Consider the following 18,938-nt stretch of genomic DNA (forward strand, 5'->3'; position numbering starts at 1 on the left):
AGTAAGAGAAAGAGGATAAGGAGAAACTTTTTTATATTCATATTAGTGAAGCTGACATGATGCAGAAAGGTAAGGTGAAAGAATTAATTGTTTAGGTTGGTACTAATGACTTGAGAGGTTGAAGATTATTACATGAAAGAGTTATTGGAAGGAGTGAAATATAAGAGTGAGAGAGCAAAGACTGTAAGTCTGCTGTAACACTATGACGGAAGTTAGTTGAGAAAGAGGACAGTGAATGCAATGAGTAAAGGTACAGGTTGTGCAGAAGGAATGGTGAAGTTTGTAGATGTATGGACTGAATTTGACAGTATATAATGCTGATGTACTGCACTTAAATGGATTTAGAGTTAGGTGTCTAGCAAAAGCATTTTCAAAAATTTTAGAAGAACAAAGTCAGCAAAACCAACTCTATTATTATTATTTTATTATTACGGGCAGCTCCAAGGAGTCCTTAGACTCATCGAGGGAGGCCCAACATCATGCCAAGAACAACTATTCAATTTCACACAGTATCTATCATACTTCACCTTGAACTCATTTACAGTCATTGCACCCACAACAGACTCTGGCAGCTTATTCCACTCATTTACCACTCTCCAAGTAAAAAACCTAGTTCTAACACCCTTGCTAACACACTCTTACCAAGCTTCCATGGATGGCCCCTAGTCCTCCCACTACCAGTCCTATTCTCAAAAATATCTTCTGAATTAATCTTATAGAAACCCTTCAGTAATTTGAATGTCTCAATCATATCACCCCTTTTCTGCCTATCAACCAATTTCTGCAGTCCACAAATCTTCAACCTGTTCTCATAAGGTTCATTCCATAGTCCCGCTATTATCTTGGTCACTCATCTCTGGATCCTCTCCACCTCCTCCCAATCAAGAAGAAACCCTGCCACCCATATCTTGGCACAGTAGTCTAGATGGGGTCTTATCAAGGCTCGATACAGAGGAACAATAACCTGTTTGTCTCTGCTCGTTAAAGTCTTTTTCAGCAACCAAGTGATTTGATGAGCTGATTTTGCCACTTTTGCGATGTGTTCCCTAAACTTCAACTCCCTATCCACCAACACTCCCAAATCCCTGGCCTTGTCAATCTCCTGGAGTACAGTTCCACCAATGTGATATACTGCTGCTAATCTTTTCACCCCAAAATGCATAACCTTACACTTTGCCACATTAAATTGACATCCATTCTCCTTAGCCCAGTCCTCCAATCTATCCAAATCATCCTGCAAAATTTGGACATCATGTGCATTCACTAATGCTCCACCGAACTTTGTATCATCAGCAAACAAATGAACCGTTCCTCTCAGATTCATTCCTATATCGTTAATTAATCAATTAAATAGTAGTGGTCCAAGAACAGAACCCTGCGGCATACCACTAGTCACAGGCCATCTTTTGGATTCTACTCCTGAATAAACCACTCACTGATATCTCTCCATCATCCATCAACCTATCCATCTCACCAACCCTATATCCATTCTCATATGCTGCAGTATACTGATTAGAATTCCATGTGGTATCCTATCAAAGGCTTTAGCAAGGTCCAGTAGAATCACTGTAAACCCGTTACACTTATCCAGTTCAGCCATCACTGTGTTATAGAACGTGAGCAAGTTACTGAGGCATGATCTATCCTTCACAAAACCATGCTGTCCCCCCATACAGTATCCCATTTTCATCTATCCAATCTTGTATTTTCCTCTTGACTATTTTCTCCAAGACCTTGACAACAATTCCTGATATGCTGATCGGCCGGTAATTTTCAACAGCAGTCTTGGAACCTGCTTTATGCAGAGGAACAATTTTCCACTCTTTCCACCCCCCCTTGGGACTAACCCAGACCTGAGACTCAAATTAAACAAAATAGTCAAAGGCACTGACAATTCTTTAGCCGCTTCTCGTACGTCACGAGCTGGTATACCATCCAATCCCGCAGATGAATTGACATAGAGGTTTTGTAATAGACTATTCACCTCCATTTCATTCACCACAATTCCCGTATAAGCTATTGGTTCTTCCATTTCTGCAATGTCACCACCTGGATGATATACTCTTGCAAAGTGCTCACTCAGTAATTCTACTATATCAACTGATTCAGTTACCTCCCTACCATCGGCATTCTTTAAAATCAATCTGCCGTATACATTTTTTCTTTTACTTGCAACATATCGAAAAAACTGTTTGGGATTCTCATTAGCCTGCATGGCTAATGTGCTTTCTTAATCTGCTTTTGCTTTTCTTACCACAAAAAAACCTGTTACCCTTCTGGCATTGGCTTTATACCATTCATGTGCCTGCAGGTCACCTTTCTCCTTAAATTCCCTCCACAGTTGTTTCTTTTTTTGCAGCTCAAGCATAATGGTGTTATTCATCCATTTAATCCCTACTTGATTTATTATTCGGACTCTAGGTATACAGTCAGCCATTGCCTCCTGCAAACACTTCTTAACCATTTCCAATGCACTATCAACATCCAGCCCTTGCAGTTTTACATGCCATGGCACTGAACCAATCAAACTCCTAAGCTTGTCATACTTACCAGCCCGATAATTCCACATGTACCCTGTCTTAATTGTAAATATCACACCTTTAGCCACCTCCCAAGTCAAGACCCTACGATCACTCTCAACGATTGATGGCAATGTGGTCATATTCGTTACAGTCAAATCCTCAGATGCAATTACTAGGTCAAGCATTCTCTGACCCCTAGTATTTTTCATTACATGCTGTCACAGATAGTTTTCCCTTCAAAACCGCATAAAATTCAATTCCTTCCTCCCATATGTCCTGTTCTCCCTCCAATCAATGCTACCATAGTTGAAATCCCCCATAATAATTACTCTCCTTCAACTCATTTCTTCTATTTGCTTATGCATACTATCTTCATCATCTTTTCCATCACCTGGTCTATAGCAACACCCAATTGTGTATTTTGTTCTGCTAGCCTCAATCTCACACCAAATGGCCTCAAATGTGCTCTTTTCTTTATCCTGCAATTCAACTTCAATTCTCCTTGGCTGTAGCTAATAAGCTATCATCAATAATATTCCTCCCCCCATTTTATTCTATAAAATGGGGGGAGGAATCTAGTTCCCCTGGTCTATAGCAACACCCAATTGTGTATTTTGTTCTGCTAGCCTCAATCTCACACCAAATGGCCTCAAATGTGCTCTTTTCTTTATCCTGCAATTCAACTTCAATTCTCCTTGGCTGTAGCTAATAAGCTATCATCAATAATATTCCTCCCCCCATTTTATTCTCTCTGTCATTCCTGAACACACTATACCCCTCACATTCAATCCCACTAGCTGTGTCAACTTCTGTCAGCCATGTTTCACTAATGCCAATAGCCTGTGGTCTGGAAATGCGAACCAAGGCCAAAAATTCTTCCTTCTTGTTTCTAATACTCCTAGCATTAGTATATATGAATTGCAGACCCCCGTTAGCCCCATCCCTACCTTGATGCCTTATACTAACTATCCCATTCTGATTTGTTGTCCTTATTCGCTCGGGCATATTATACTCATTCATATACACTCAACTGCCTCCCTAAGGTCTGTATATCTACTCTCCCCCCCCCCCCTCCTTAATGAATCTAGTTTCCCTGATTCTGCACATCCACTTCATTCAGCCACACTTTTTCAAGTCTCCTTACACCGAATCCATTCAAATGCAAACCATCCATCTTATATAGATCCTTTCGTCCATCGAACTCACTCCACATGTCCACAAATTCCACACCACTCATCCTGCATAACCCACGCATAAAGTCATTTGCAATTTTGGACCTCCTTCTAAACTCTTCACTGTCATACCGCGGCAAAAGACTAATCATCTTAACTCTCTCACTCTTCTCTTTTGTTACCTCAAACAATTCCTTCAGGTCCGCTATCATTTCTATTTTATCTTCTTTCAAATCATTCGTAACTGCCACCACTATCAATTCTTTCACCCTTTGCTTTTACTCCCTAGTAGACTCACTTACGTCCTTAATGGTCGCACCAGGTTGGTACGATTTTGTCAAATTCTCTTCTATCACACCTCGTACTAACGAATCTCCATACGGCACTCTCTCCTTCATTTTGTTTACGTTCACAATCACACTCTTATTTTTCCCATAACACATTTTTTTTTTTATTGGCTGGTACACTCGGTAGACATTTTTGCATATTCTCTAGCTGCCGCTTTGCCCTATGTATCGTTCCGCTCAACCGTGCGATCTCACTCATTGCATCTATCTCATCTTTATTATTATCTGTGAAACCATTAATTTGCTCTTTATTAATACCTTCATTCTCACTTTCTATGCCACCCTCACAGCTCTGTGGTACAACCTCGCAATTTCCTATCATATCGGTATTTTCTACATTCTGAAATTTGACAAAAATATCACACTCACGACCTGAAACACACTTTAATTCCTCATTTTCCTGACATTTTCTGCACACATTCACTCCACTATCATCATCTAACCATACTCCAACCGCTCTCCGCAACACATTTCGCTGATAGTACATTGAATAATCTCCTTTATGTTACCGTTATTGATCAAAGATGGCAAACCATTATTACTAGTCATTTTCCTTCTTACCGGAGCCATGTGCATGCTTCTATTATATCTTATCAAATTAATAATTGAAACAGCACCAAAAACACACAAACAGACACACTAAGAAACGAAAAGCAAACAAAACTACGTAATATTCAAGCAAAATTTTCAGTGATAACTTAAAATAACACTTATCTTATCACTAAGATAAGTATTATTTTAAAATAACACTAAGATACGAAAAGCAAACAAGACTACGTAATATTCAAGCAAAATTTTCAGTGATAACTTAACACTTATCTTATCAGGAGCTCTCAACAAACACTACACCAATTAAGGTGGATGAGGCATCCTTGAGGTAAGTGCGGGTGAGAAATGCCAAAAACAACAAAATCTAATCTCTCAAGTGATCATGTCTAATTCTTGTAATCTAATAGAGTATCAATACAAAATGTAAAGGTGGTTGGAGACCAGGGGGGATTCTACAGTTTATGTATACTAAGTGATAATATCTAATAGAGTAGTCAATACAAGATGTAAAGGTTGTTAGACACTCAAAAGGATGCTACAGTTTATATATACTAATGCTAGAAATATCGTGAATATGATAAAGTGTTTGGCCTTGGTTAGTGCATCTTTATCTAAAAGTTATAGGGATTAGTGAGACTTGGCTAACAGCGGATGATAGGGATAGAATGGAAGGGATATACTATTTTCAGGAAGGTTAATTATTATAGGATGGGAGGAAAGTACTGCTAATGTTAGTCAATGAATTGCAGCAAAAAAAGTACAAGATTACAAAGACAGGCTTGTGAATGGCAGTTCATTTGAGAAAATCTGGTTTCAGATAGATGTCAATAGGATAAAATATACAATTGGTTTGTTGTATGCTAGGTGGTGCAAGGGAGAGATGTGGATGGCATGCATTACAAATAGGCACAGTGAGTGCAGGTCAAGTAATTTTTATGGAAACATCAACTATAGAAACATAGGAAGTAAATGGTATTTATTTACCTGCTAAGAGATAATTACTTGAAACAGCATATGATGGAGGATACTTGCAGTATGAGAGTGTTGGATCTCATTACAGATCTGTGCTTAACCAAGGTGGCCACAGTCTCTGATTGGAGAGGATGATCATGCAGGATTGGCTTAAGAAGTTGCAGAAGAACGTGGGATTTTCAGTTAAGAAGAGTTATATGTGGAACTATGGGACAGGTGATTACGATGAGCTTTGGGGGCAGCGTGAAGTAGTACCATCGAATAAGAGTCTGCACCAGAAAAATGGTAGCAGTTCATGAGAGATAGTGAAGGAGTACCTGAAGGAAGCTCTATCAGACTATATACCCATAGTCAGGAAGATAAATGAAGTGGGAGTTAGATGGATGAGTAATATCATTAAGAACAATCTACAAAAACAACACAATTTTGTGGAGGGTATATAAAGAGAAAAGTGATCCATGAGTAATACAAGGTAGGAAGTAAAACGCCTCATGACTAATACCAGGCTCAAGCAAGAAAGGTGACCAGCGTAGTAAAGAAGACGGAATTAGATTATAAGAAATTGTTCAAGTAGGCCAAAGAAAATCCTAAGGAATTCTTTTGCTATGTGGCAAGTAAAAGGAAAAATTATTATGGAAGGAGTACTGATCTGAGTATTGATATTGATGGTAGAAAGGTGACAAAAGCAGACGAATATAGTTAAGTTCTGAGTGACAACTTGCAAGGGGATATTCAAGTGAGGATATTGCTGTAATAGTTGCGACTGGAAATTATTATTATTATTACAAAACACCTCCAGGGAGTCCATAGACTCATCAAAGCAGGGTACCTGCTCTACAACTCTCCATCTCCTCCAACCGCAACTACCTTCTTCACTTACACCAACGCCATCTACTGCCGACAACCACCGCTAGTGTTTTCACAGACAATCACAAACATCCATGCCCATGGAGGGATTTGAACTTGTATCCTTTTGGCTGGAGAGCCAAAAGGATACAAGTTAACCAGACTGGCATTATAATTAAGATATTACAGACTCTCAATACAAATATGACTGTGGGGTTAGATGGGATATCAACTTATTATGATAATGTGCAAAAGAATTGGTCTTGACTATGCTATTTAACTTGTCTCAGTTCTAGTCCAGTCCTGAGGGAGTTGAAGGAGGGCAAAATAGTTCATTTACATAGCGCAGATTCCAAGATTGCAGTAGCAACTTGTAGTCTAGTCCAGTGGCAGCTCATATATAAGCACTGCGACACTGCAGCACTCCGAAGGAAAAAAATGAAAAAAAAAATTTTGTTTGTGTTTATAAATAATAACAATGCTTACAACATTATATAAATACATGTTAAAGGTTACAGCTTATGTTTTGACATTGATTGAATAGTTAATAATTGGAATAATAATAATAATAATAGCAGTGTATCGTATGCTTGCCCACGTTATTTCTGTGAGATACGAAACTTTTATTATTGGTGCGTGTTCGTGGTGAGGGTGGACTATTTTTTGTAAATCTTATTTTATTTTGTTAAAATAACATAAAATTATTTATTTATTACAGATACAAGGCTGAATTATGACGAGTCACTGTTGAAAATAATTATATTTTCTCAATTATCGTTACACGAAATAAATGCACTGCGATCTAACGCAGTGTCAGAATTATTGCGTTCGGCCAATTGCAGCTAGACGTGCCAATATTCGTTTGCACTTGCGATTGCACATTATAAGTGATTCCAACACTGCTCGTTTGGGCAGTGTCGCTTGCAGATAAATTGTATGCATGTGCACGTTATATCTGTGAGATACGAAACTTTTATTATTGGTGTTTGTTCGTATTAGTGAGGGTGAAATGGTTCATATATTGGTGTTTGTTCGTGGTGAGGGTAAAATATTTTTAATAAAGCAATTTTTTAATATGTAAATTTATTTATTAATAAATTACTTACTGATTACGAATTTATTTATTTATTTATTTTATTTATTTATTTATTTATTTATTTATTTATTTATTTATTTTTTTTGTATATGCAGCACCCCCACTTAAAATTTTCACTGGCTGCCACCGGTCTAGTCTGTATCGTGGAGAGTGGTGGCAGCAGTATTGGGAAAGTTGGTCATAGACAGAATTCGGGAATAGGCAGATAAGAATATGGGGTGGGGAGCATGGCTCTGTGAAGGGTGGATGTCTCTTTAGTAATTTACTAACTTTTTATAATAAAGTGAAAACCAAGTTTGATGAATGTCTACATAATGATACTGATGGTTTTTGCAAGTGTCTGATAGGATATCACACAAAACTCTGTTGTACAAAGCTGGAGATTTAGGGTGGTAGTGGAGAGAGTTGAAATTTAGAGGGTATATTGTAGAGTGGCAAAGGTATCTTATAGTATTGCTTGGTTATTAAAGAAAACCATATTAAGCTGAGATAAGGAAGTTATGATTCCTCTTTATAAGGCCTTGATAATGAGGAAGTGATGGAGAGGATCTACAGATCATTTATCAAGATGGTAAGTAGTTTTGGAATGCTCCCTGTGATAATAGATAGGACTTGTGAGCTGTGTAAGTTGAAAAGACAGAAAAGAGGAGATTATCATAGAATCATTTAACTTACTACAAGTGTTTTATAGGAGTGATGCAGAGGAAATATTTCAGTTGAGGCTTAATAGAGTGCAACAGTACTGAGAAAGGATTAAGAATATTATTTAATTCTTCCAATATTTCTTCTCAGTCACTCGAATGTTGTCAGGAATTACAGTATGAGACTTGTAATACAAACTGAAGTGAAACACATAGATGAAACACTAAGAGTCCTAACTAGGTGGGGGCACCTGTTGGTGACCTAAGATCTAAACTGTGATCTCAAAGTATTAGTATTTCAGATAGTTTTTGGGCAGTTTAATGGAACCAAATTTATTTAAATTAGGCTTATATCTGAGAGCAGTTGCAGATTCCAAAAATAGTCTTTCTCTTCCAGATTTACTGTGATGGAGCATGGTGGTCTTTTTCCAGTTGATTCTATGAGCCGTATCTAAAGCATGGTCCACTTGGCCTGATTGACCATAATCATGACTGCAGATGTATTTTTTTGTTCTTCCATGCAGATTAGACATATTCGACTCTTTTCTCTCTCTCTCTCTCACCTCATTAGGCTTCACCCTAGAATCTATTTTTCATGAAAAAGAAACTAATGATAGTTTAGCCTTTTTAGACAGTAGCATGACTACCCAATGGTAACATGTCCTTTTCAGTATACAGGCAGCTCACTCACACAGGCAAATACATTCACGAACTTTCCTATCCCCCCCCCTCAACAATGTTGAGAGGGGGAGATAGGAAATTTTTCATTAAAACACTAACCAATAGAGCCTATAACCTTTGTTCCAGTGTTCCTCTTTCTTACAGCAGAACTTAATCATATACACCACATCTTCTTAGCTAATGACTACAGTTCCTACAGTATTAAAAAAAAAAAAAAAAAATTCAGTCCTTCCCCAAACCTTGACCTTCTCTTCAGAAAGATTTCAGTAATGCTAACATCATCCCCTATGTGAGAGGCACTTCAGAAAAAAAAAATAGCCAGAGTCTTAAAGAAATGCAATGTCTGCACAGCTTTCAAGCCCCACTAAAAGCTTTCTACCCTTTTATGTTCTACTGAAGATCAGCTCCCTCCTCTCTCTGCCTGGAGCATATAAAGTGTCCTGTTCCTGCAAGTTGACCTACTATGGACAGACAGGAAGTTCATCTAACATCTGCATGGAAGAACATAAAATATACATCTGCAGTCATGACTCTGGTCAATCATGCCTTGCAGACCATGTTTTAGATACGGCTCATAGAACGAGTTGGAAAAAGTGACCATACTCCATCCCAGTAAACTTTAGATGAGAAAGATAATTTTTGGAATGTGCAGCTGTTTTCAGGAATCAACCTAATTTAAATAAAGATGGTTGCATTAAACTTTCCAAAATATGAGAAACACTAATACTTTAAGATCCCATTTTACATTCTATATCATCAACAGATGCCCCATTTAATTAGGATTATGGTTTTTTGTCACATGTTTCACTTAGTTTGTGTTGCCTTTGCGTGTGTGTGTGTGTGTGTTACAAGTCTCATGTTGTACTTCCTGATGATGTCTCAGTGACTGAGACAAAATATTGAAGGGATGAAATAATATTTTGAATTCTTTTTCGGTGCTGTTTCACTCCATTAAGCAATAGCACATGAAATATTTCAGCACTTACTCAGCAGGGGCTGAGCATGACATCATCCCTGGAAATTACATAAGTATATGGTCAGTAAGGGTATGAAGACTGGATTTTTTTCCTTAGAGATTGAATAAGTAGAATGGGTTGCCAGAGTCATTTGTGAGTGCTTTAACTGTCAGTGAATTCAATAAGAGGTGCAATGGATATTGTATGGATAGGTTTCAGTCTCCCACAATGTGTTTCACTTAATGGAAATGCCTATGCAATAATAATAATAGTCTTTTTTTATTTTGCATTTCAAATTTTATATTCATATGAGAGTGGTCTGAAAAGTTCTTATCCTAACAATGAAAAAACGAATTTATAATTTCAAAATTATTTTTATTTTTAAACATAATCTCCCTTAATACTAATACATTTATTCCAGTGATGCTCCAGCCCCGTTATCCTGTCCCTGTAGTGGTTCTTAGTAAGATCTGCAAAATAATCCCCTACAGCTGCAATCACCTCTTGATTCAAAGAAAAACGCTGACCAGCGAGGAAGAGTTTTAATTTTGGGAAGAGATAGAAGTCAGAGGGAGCCAACAATTGGGGAATAAGGTGGATGTTCCAACAATTCATAGTGCAGGTCCCTTAATTTTCCCCATTGCCAAAACACCTTTGTGGGCAGGTACATTGTCCTGATGAAAGATGATTTTTTTTTCTTCTAGTCTGGTTAAGATAGGAATAGTATTCCCTGGTTATTGTTTTACCCTTTTGAAGATAATTAATAAACAAAATGCCTTTAGCATCCCAAAACACTGATGTCATGACCTTTCCTGCTGATGGAACCAACTTTGTCTTCTTTGGCACTGAACAACCAGCTTCTGTCCACTGTTTTGACTGCTGTTTGGATTCTGTTGTAACGGTGAATCCATGTCTCACCCATAGTAATAAATTGATGCACAAAATCAGTTTTATTCTTGTTAAAACACTCCAAGCACTGTTCAGAGATTTTCATGCGAGTACGTTTTTGACTTGCTGTGAGCAAGCACGCACCCATCTTATGCAAAGCTTTTTCATTTGCAATTCTTCATGCAAAATATATCCTACATGTTCTTTTGAAATACCTATAGTCTCAGCAATTTCACACACTTTGACTTGTCAGTCATCCAATACCATATCATGCACTTGATCAATGATTTCTGGTGGTGTTACACTTTTTGTACGTCCTTCACGTGGATCATCTTCAAGGCTGGTACGGCCATGTTTAAACTCGGCAGCCCATTTCTTAATTGTCGAAAACAAAGGAGAAGAGTGCCCATAAACTTTTATGAACTTCGAATGAATTTCCTTTGGCATTAAACCTTCTTTTACAAGTATTTTATAACCGCACGATACTCAATTTTATCAATTTCAAGGGATACAGACAACACTTTTGCTTCAGAAAGGCGTTTAAAACAAACTACTTTATAGAATGACTTGCAATTTCACATGGATGCTTATGACAGATGTACCAACTTAAAAAAAAAAAATGTGCCGATAGTTTTGCCATCTATGGTCAAGGCCGAGAACTTTTCAGACCACCCCTCATATTTTACATTTAATACAACTATATATATTTTTCTGCAATAATGGAAAAAACTAATTTATTTTTGACACATATATCTAGTGTAGCTCAGTAGAAGTGTCATGTACCTCCACAGTGCTAAGCTGCCCAAAGAATGGCAACCTGGTTCAGTTCTAGTCGTTAATTAGAGGAACTTTTTTAAGACTTTTTTGAACTGTTTCCCAAGTTAGTCGATGTCTGGCACAGGCAAATGGGTTTTCGTCCTGTAAACTCAAGAAAATTGACCCTAGAATTCATGCTAAAAGGACAATAAATATAGTGTTAGGAGTAGGGACCATGAGATGACAGCTGTCTCTCTTCACTGAATGTCATGTATAATTAGCAATCGTCTTGGGCCAGCTATCTCTGATTAGCTGCTGGCGGAGATTGAACTGTCCCCTTAGTCTTCAAAAGTTAGGTAAAGCCTGAAATGACCTACCCTACTCTCTATAGGGGAATAAGAGGTCTTAGTGGATTTATTATTTATTTTTTATAGAAAATCTGTAGATAAGTTTAAATTATTCACTTAACTACAAAATAATGTGATAGTAATGACAGATGAAGAGATGTTGAGGTGATCTAAGTTTATGTGGTTGGTGCCTTTCATGGATAGAATGTCAGCCTTAGTTATGTTTTCTGTGTTTTACATAGTATGAATGTTATCTTCTGTTTTACTAATTGTCTTAATACAACTTCCTCAGTATAGCTATTTATAGCCGTAGGAATTCTGTTATTGACAAGAAGATGTTTAGCGTATGTTACAGATGTGATTTCTTCAATGAGTCTTTGGACTCCCTGGAGGTGTCAATTAATAATAATAATATTTTGTGATGGTGATATCTGTTATCATTGTTAGTACAGTTAAATATATATTAACTAAAATTAGAAATACAGAAATAAATTTTTCTGTATTTCTTAGTTACATTCTTAATTTTATTTTTTCTAGACTTCATCAATAAGAGATGGAAGCTCTGGTGGACTGGGACAAGATGCTCCTCGACCACCAATTCCAGTACCTACACCATCTGCAGATTGGGTGAGAAGAGAAAGACAAGGAAGAAAAGGTGAATTCCGCTATTTTTGACAAGCTCTGGTATCATGTGATTAAGAAAGATAGAGCTTGTGTTGTGTTCCAAATGCCAGTTGTGTACTGTGCGTGCGAAGCTTATTGTGACTGTTGAAACAAACTGATGCTTCTGTGAAGTACTTGGTAGCTATGCTTTTGTGAATAATGCTTGAGCTGATGGATTCACTTATCATCCACAGTGTTTTTGTATTCATAATACTAAATACTTTGTCTGTGTACTGTACTGTAAATTGTGCTGTAAATGTTTCCTGTTTGCAATCCATCCGTCCATTTGCTTTAAATTACATATGCAATCTATATTTTTAGATTAGCATTGTTTTGCTTTTGTTAGAAGTAACGTAGGAAGAAGCCACTATGTTTACTGAAAGTTTTATTGTTGTTTAATTTTTACACACTTGTGATGTGTTAACAGTTGAACCAAATAGTAACTATTTTAATAATGGTTATTTTAAAATGTGTATAGAATATTTACAACTGTTTGTTGGTTAGTAAGTTCAGACATGTGGAGAGAAGCATATTATATTTATCTGCATAACTTGCACTTCATAATTATTTGTGGGTGGGGGGGGTTGTAAATCCCAACTTTTCACTTGATAGGATTAACATAAAAAAAAGATACCCTGTAATTTTTACTTGTATTTTTGAGCATAAAATTGTACAGATTTTTTCATTGCTAATTATTCTGGTAAACATATCTCATGCAACATTCTTGATTATGAGTTGTGATGTGTGATATTAATTCCTGCTCCCAGATACTGAATTTTTTTCCCCTTCCATGTTTCAGGATTGAGATGGCATGATAAAAGTGTCTGTATGTGTTGTGCTTAGGAAGATTTTGTTTGTATTGAACATATTTTGATTGGCCAAACATTTCTTGTAAAAAAATAACAAAAAACCAATGCATTGCCATTTTTGGTAAATGTGCATTAAATATTGTTTTCTTTCAAATTTGTGGTTATTAATACAGGGTCAACAGTAGGTTATCAGAAAGTTTCAAATTAAAAAAATTTCACAATTTCACTTTGGGTTACTATTTTGGTAGCCGAAAATTAAAAATTACAAAATATATAATAATTACTTTACATATATTTTTGATATACTTTATAGTGATCTGATAAATTTTATATCTTTAAAGTTGTCATATCTAAAAATGTGTTGTCTTGATCACAGGTCTTAAATTATATTTTTAATTTTCTGGTTTACATCAGACTTCCAGCTTGACCAAGTGGAATGTTATACTGTGCAGTCAGTTTACTTGAAATATTTAACTGCATTCAGCAATTGAATTTTTGGAGGCTAGTTGAACATAAGTTGCACAGGATTGTGTATAATTATGTTGAGGAGAGAAAACAGTGATAGAACTATTTGGATGGAACTGACTGGAAATAATGAACCATCCAGCAATTCTTTTTTGAAGGTTCATCTCAATAGTTCACATTTGAAAACGACCTCAGTAGAATTTAAGACAGGCACTATCAGTGGAAAAATATATTGAACTTGCAGAAGAATTAGAGAAGCTCTAATAATAATATAATTTGTACTACTGAGACTAAGAAAATGAATGAAAACAGATGAGAATCGTTGTACATATGATTTATTTAGGTATTCTCTTCATTCTCTGAATGGAGGGAATACCTATAATATTCACTACTAAACACAAAGATGAACTTCTTGAATTGGAAACAATTTCAAGTGAAGTGATGAAGTTTTAGATTGGGAAATTGGGCAATAAGACTTATACTTTTGGTTCCATGGAAAATTCTTGTAGGAAAAAATATTTTTTTTTTTGAATCACTGGGGGTGGACATCTTATATAAAGAGAAAGTTGATTAGTTACCTAAATATTGTTATTATCATACCCTCCATGGAATCAGCATATTCATTGTGGAAGTTTCATTCAACTGACAACATATCATATTGAACCATAAAATCTTTAACACTCCCAACCAAGGAGTGTTAAGGAATCCCCTCTTCACTGCAGTCTTACACTACTTCCCGGGATTACCTCTAGTTCTTTCTCTCTCACTTCCTATTTTTATAATCACCTCTGTTGAAAATTTTTCCATTTTGTTGTACTATCAATTAAAGATGCCAAGAAATTATATTCTTATATTCTTGGTTTAATCCTTTATCCAAGTGTAAGCAAACAAAGTTTGTGCATGGACTGAGCAACTCGTATATAGAGGCTAATGACTTTGCATCACTTGCCTTAGTATCCCATAATGAAAAGCACATATCCTTACAGACATGTATAATGCTATGCATTATAGGAAGGGTCACTACCCAGACTGGTTTCGACCTTTATTGAGGTCTCATCAGTGGGAGCCTGCCCAAGAAGTGATACCAAGTTTGAAGTAATGCAGAAGTCAATAAGGTGTTGACACCTTTTAGCTACTTGTGTATGGAAATATGACTTCTCAATTACTTTAACCTTGGTATCAATTCTGGGTCTGGCTTACAGTGATGAGACCTCAGTAATGGTCAAAACTGGTCAGGGTAGTGACCTTCCCATAATGCATAGCATTATACATGCCCTTAAGGATATGTGCTTTGCATTATGGAATACCAAGACAAGTGATGTGAAGTCATCAGCCACTATATACGAGTTGTGAAGTTACATCACTTGCAAACTTTGTTTGCTTACACTTGGATAAGGGATTAAACCAAGAATATAATTTCTTGGTATCTTTAATTTATAATCACCTCTGTGTTAATCTGATAACCACCCTCCCTAACTTAAACATATTGTCTCTTTTCCTCTTATCCATTAAACTCTGTAAAGCTGGCCTGGTTGGCCGAGTAGTTAGCGTATCCGCTCTCCAGCCAAACGACTGTGGGTTCAAATCCTGCTGTGGGCATGGTTGTTTGTGATTGTCTGTGTAAATGCTATTGATGGTGGTGTAGATGATGATGGTAGTTGCGGTTCATTGGAGTTGATGGATTGTGAGTAATGGAGACAGAATTGTAGAGTAGATGCCATCTCTCGATGAGTCTTTGGAGGTGTCAAGTAATAATAATAATGATTTACATTCCATTTACCTCTCTTCATAATCAACATTCCAGAACTCTGATATTGCCTGTCACTTGTTTCTGGAACTTCTCCAGTGTTTCTGCATCACAATAAAAACTTCGCGAGCAAATCTGAGCATAGCAGTCCAAGTGTGTCTGACCAGTTCTTCATACAGTAACACAACCACCTCCTTATCCCTACATGTTAGTGTACCTGCTATCATAGCAGCAATACAATGTGCAGTCTTTGCCACATTTACAATATGCCCTCTAAACTTCAGTCTCCTGTCAACTCCTCCATTCCCCAGATCTTGAATCTTATCCACTTCCTACAGTATAGTTCCCAGTATAGCACAGTTAAAACTACAACCCTATAATTTGTCCAAGCTAAGAGTTTATTCAAATCTTTCTGAAGGGAATTAACACCAGCAATGCTTATAATTCTTCCCAACTTTGCATCATCAGCAAACAACTGAAGATCCCCAGTCAATCCACATGAAATATCATTAACAAACAAGCTGAACAGCAGGGGCCCATAATAGAACTCTGTGACACACCACTGGTTACTCTCCTTTTTTTGAGACTTCTCCATTATATACAACCACTGGTATCATTCAAGGAGAATCTCTGATCCATCTAACCAATATACTACCCATTCCCATCCTTTGAAGCTTGCACACCTAGTCATGAGGTAATCAAATGATTTTTTTAGAATCCAAGAATATCACTGTATATGAATCTCTCTTATCCAACATGCACTCATTCTGTAATATAAAATGCAAGTGAATTGCTAAAGCAAGATTTGCCCATTACAAACCTTTCCTGACCATTATAAAGAATCCTATATCCATCAGCCTTGTTCAGTATTCTACTCCTTACCAACTTCTCCAACACCTTGATTACAACTGCAGATATAGTTGGAAACTTCTGTCCTAGAACCATGCTTGCGGAGTGGTACTATTTTGCCTTTTTTCCCTCATTAAGAAACATATTGGCTGCAAATCTTGCAGCCGATAAGTTTCAAAAATTGGCAAAAATCTTTAACAAGCATACCGACTAATAATTGGCAAAAGTGTGATAGAAAAAATAAGGGTATGATAGTGAGTGTAAACAAAATGAAAGAGCATGTATTGTATGGAGATTCCCTAGTAAGAGGTGTGTTAGTTGAAAGTTTAACAAAATCGATGCGACCCGATGCGACCGTAAAGAATATAAGCGAGTCAATTAAGATGCAAAAACAGTGGGTGAAGGAATTGATAGTGGTAGTGGGTACAAATGATTTGAAAGGAAATAAAAAGGCTATGAGTGAGGATGTGAAGAAATTGCTTGAGGTAGCAAAAGAAAACAGTGAGAGAGTTAGGATGGTGAGCCTGTTGCCACGGCATGACAGTGAGGAGTATAGAAGGAGGGCCATAATTGCAAATGACTTTATGCGTGAATTATGTTTGATGAGTGGTGTGGATGTGTGGAATGAGTTCGATGGGTGAAAGGATTTATATAAAATGGATGGATTACATTTGAATGGATTTGGTGTGCGGAGACTTGAAAAGGTGTTGTCGAATGTGGTAGAAGTGAAGTTACAGAACCAGGGAAACTAGAGTTAATAAGGGGTGGGGGAGAAGTAGATTTGCAGATTTTAGGGAGACAGTTGAGTATGTGAATGTGTGTAATATGCCCAAGCGAGTAGAAAAGACCATGAATCAGAATGGGATAGTTAGTATAAGGCATCAAAATAGGGATGGGACAAATCGGCTTCTTCAATTATGCATACAAATGCCAGAAATATTAGGAACAAGAGGGAAGAATTTCTGGTCTTGGTTGCCACTTCCAGACCACAGGTTATTGGCATTAATGAAACATGGCTGACAGAAGTTGACACAGCTAGTGGGATTGAATGTGAGGGGTATGGTATGTTCAAGAGTGACAGGGAGAATAAAATGGGGGGGGGGAAGGAGTGCTATTGATGATAGCTGATGAGCTACAGCCAAGAAGAATAGAAGTGGAACTGCAGGATAGAGAAAAGAGCACATTTGAGGCTATTTGGTGTGAGATTGAAATTAGCAGAACTAAATATACAGTTGGGTACTGCTATAGACCAGGTGATGGAATAGATGGTGGAGATAATATGCATAAGCAAATAGAAGAAATGAGTGGAAGGAGGGTAATTATTATGGGGGATTTCAACTATGGTAACATTGATTGGAAGGAGGAAGGAATTGGATTTTATGCAGTTATTAAGGGATAACTATCTGCGACAGCATGTAATGGAAAATACTAGGGGTCAGAGAGTGCTTGACCTGGTAATTGCATCTGAGAATTTGACTAACGAATATGACCATGTTGCCACCAATTGGTGAGAGTGATCATAGGGTGGCTAAAGGTGTGGATTTTACAATTAAGACAGGGTACATGTGAAATTATCAGGCTGGTAAGTATGACAAGCTTAGGAGTTTGATTGGTTCAGTGCCATGGCATGTACAACTGCAAAGGCTAGAAGTTGATAGTGCATGGGAGGCAGTAAAGAAGTGTTTGCATGAAGCAATGGCTGACTGTATACCTAGAGTATGAATAATAAATCAAGTTGGGGTTAAATGGATGAATAACACCATTAAGCTTGAGCTGCAAAAAAAGCAACAACTATGGAGGGAATTTAAGGAGAATGGTGACTTGCAGGCACATCAACGGTATAAAGCGCAGGCCAGAAGGGTAAAGAGTGTGGTAAGGAAAGCAAAGAAGGATTATGAAAGAACATTGGCCATGCAGGCTAAAGAGAATCCTAAACAGTTTTTTGATATGTTGCAAGTAAAAGGAAAAATGTATATGCCAGAATGATTTTAAAGAATGCCAATGGTAGGGAGGTAACTGAATCAGCTGATATAGTTTAATTACTGAGCGAGCACTTTGCAAGATTGCAGAAATGGAAGAACCAACAGCTTATATGGGAATTGTGGTGAATGAAGTGGAGATGAGTAGTCTATTGCAAAACCTCAATGTCAATAAATCTGTGGGATTGGATGGTATACCAGCTCGTGTCGTATGTGAAGCGGCTAAAGAATTATCAGTACCCTTGACCATTTTGTTTAATTTGAGTCTCGGGTCTGGGTTAGTCCCGAGGGGGTGGAAAGAGGGGGAAAATAGTTCCACTGCATAAAGGAGGTTCCAAGACTGCTGTTATAAATTACCGACCGATTAGCATATCAGGAATTGTTGTCAAGGTCTTGGAGAAATTAGTCAACAGAAGAATGGTAGATGAAAATGGGATACTGTATGTGGGACAACGTGGTTTTGTGAAGGGTAGATCATGCCTCAGTAACTTGCTCATGTTTTATAACACAGTGACGACTGAACTGGATAAGGGTAATGGGTTTACAGTGATTCTACTGGACCTTGCCAAGGCCTTTGACAGGATACTACATGTTACTCTAATCAGTAAACTGAAGCAGATGGGGATGGATATAGGGTTGGTGAGATAGAAAGG

The 18,938-nt window shown here is 37.2% G+C and overlaps 1 protein-coding gene across 3 annotated transcripts in view; it reads left to right on the forward strand.

Annotated features, from left to right (window-relative positions):
* The window catches only part of LOC150107066 (epidermal growth factor receptor kinase substrate 8-like), a 379,016-nt gene that overhangs the window by 308,395 nt on the left and 51,683 nt on the right, over positions 1–18,938 (forward strand). For all 3 annotated transcript variants that reach the window (XM_090393423.1, XM_090393421.1, XM_090393422.1), the window contains exon 17: positions 12,311–12,428. In XM_090393423.1, the coding sequence (XP_090249549.1) occupies positions 12,311–12,428 (118 nt within the window). The remainder of the gene's footprint in view (positions 1–12,310; positions 12,429–18,938) is intronic.

Source organism: Typopeltis vanoorti, chromosome 5, assembly GCF_054136105.1.
Source record: "Typopeltis vanoorti isolate ZY-2024b chromosome 5, IOZ_Tvanoo_1.0, whole genome shotgun sequence".
NCBI lineage: Eukaryota > Metazoa > Arthropoda > Arachnida > Uropygi > Thelyphonidae > Typopeltis > Typopeltis vanoorti.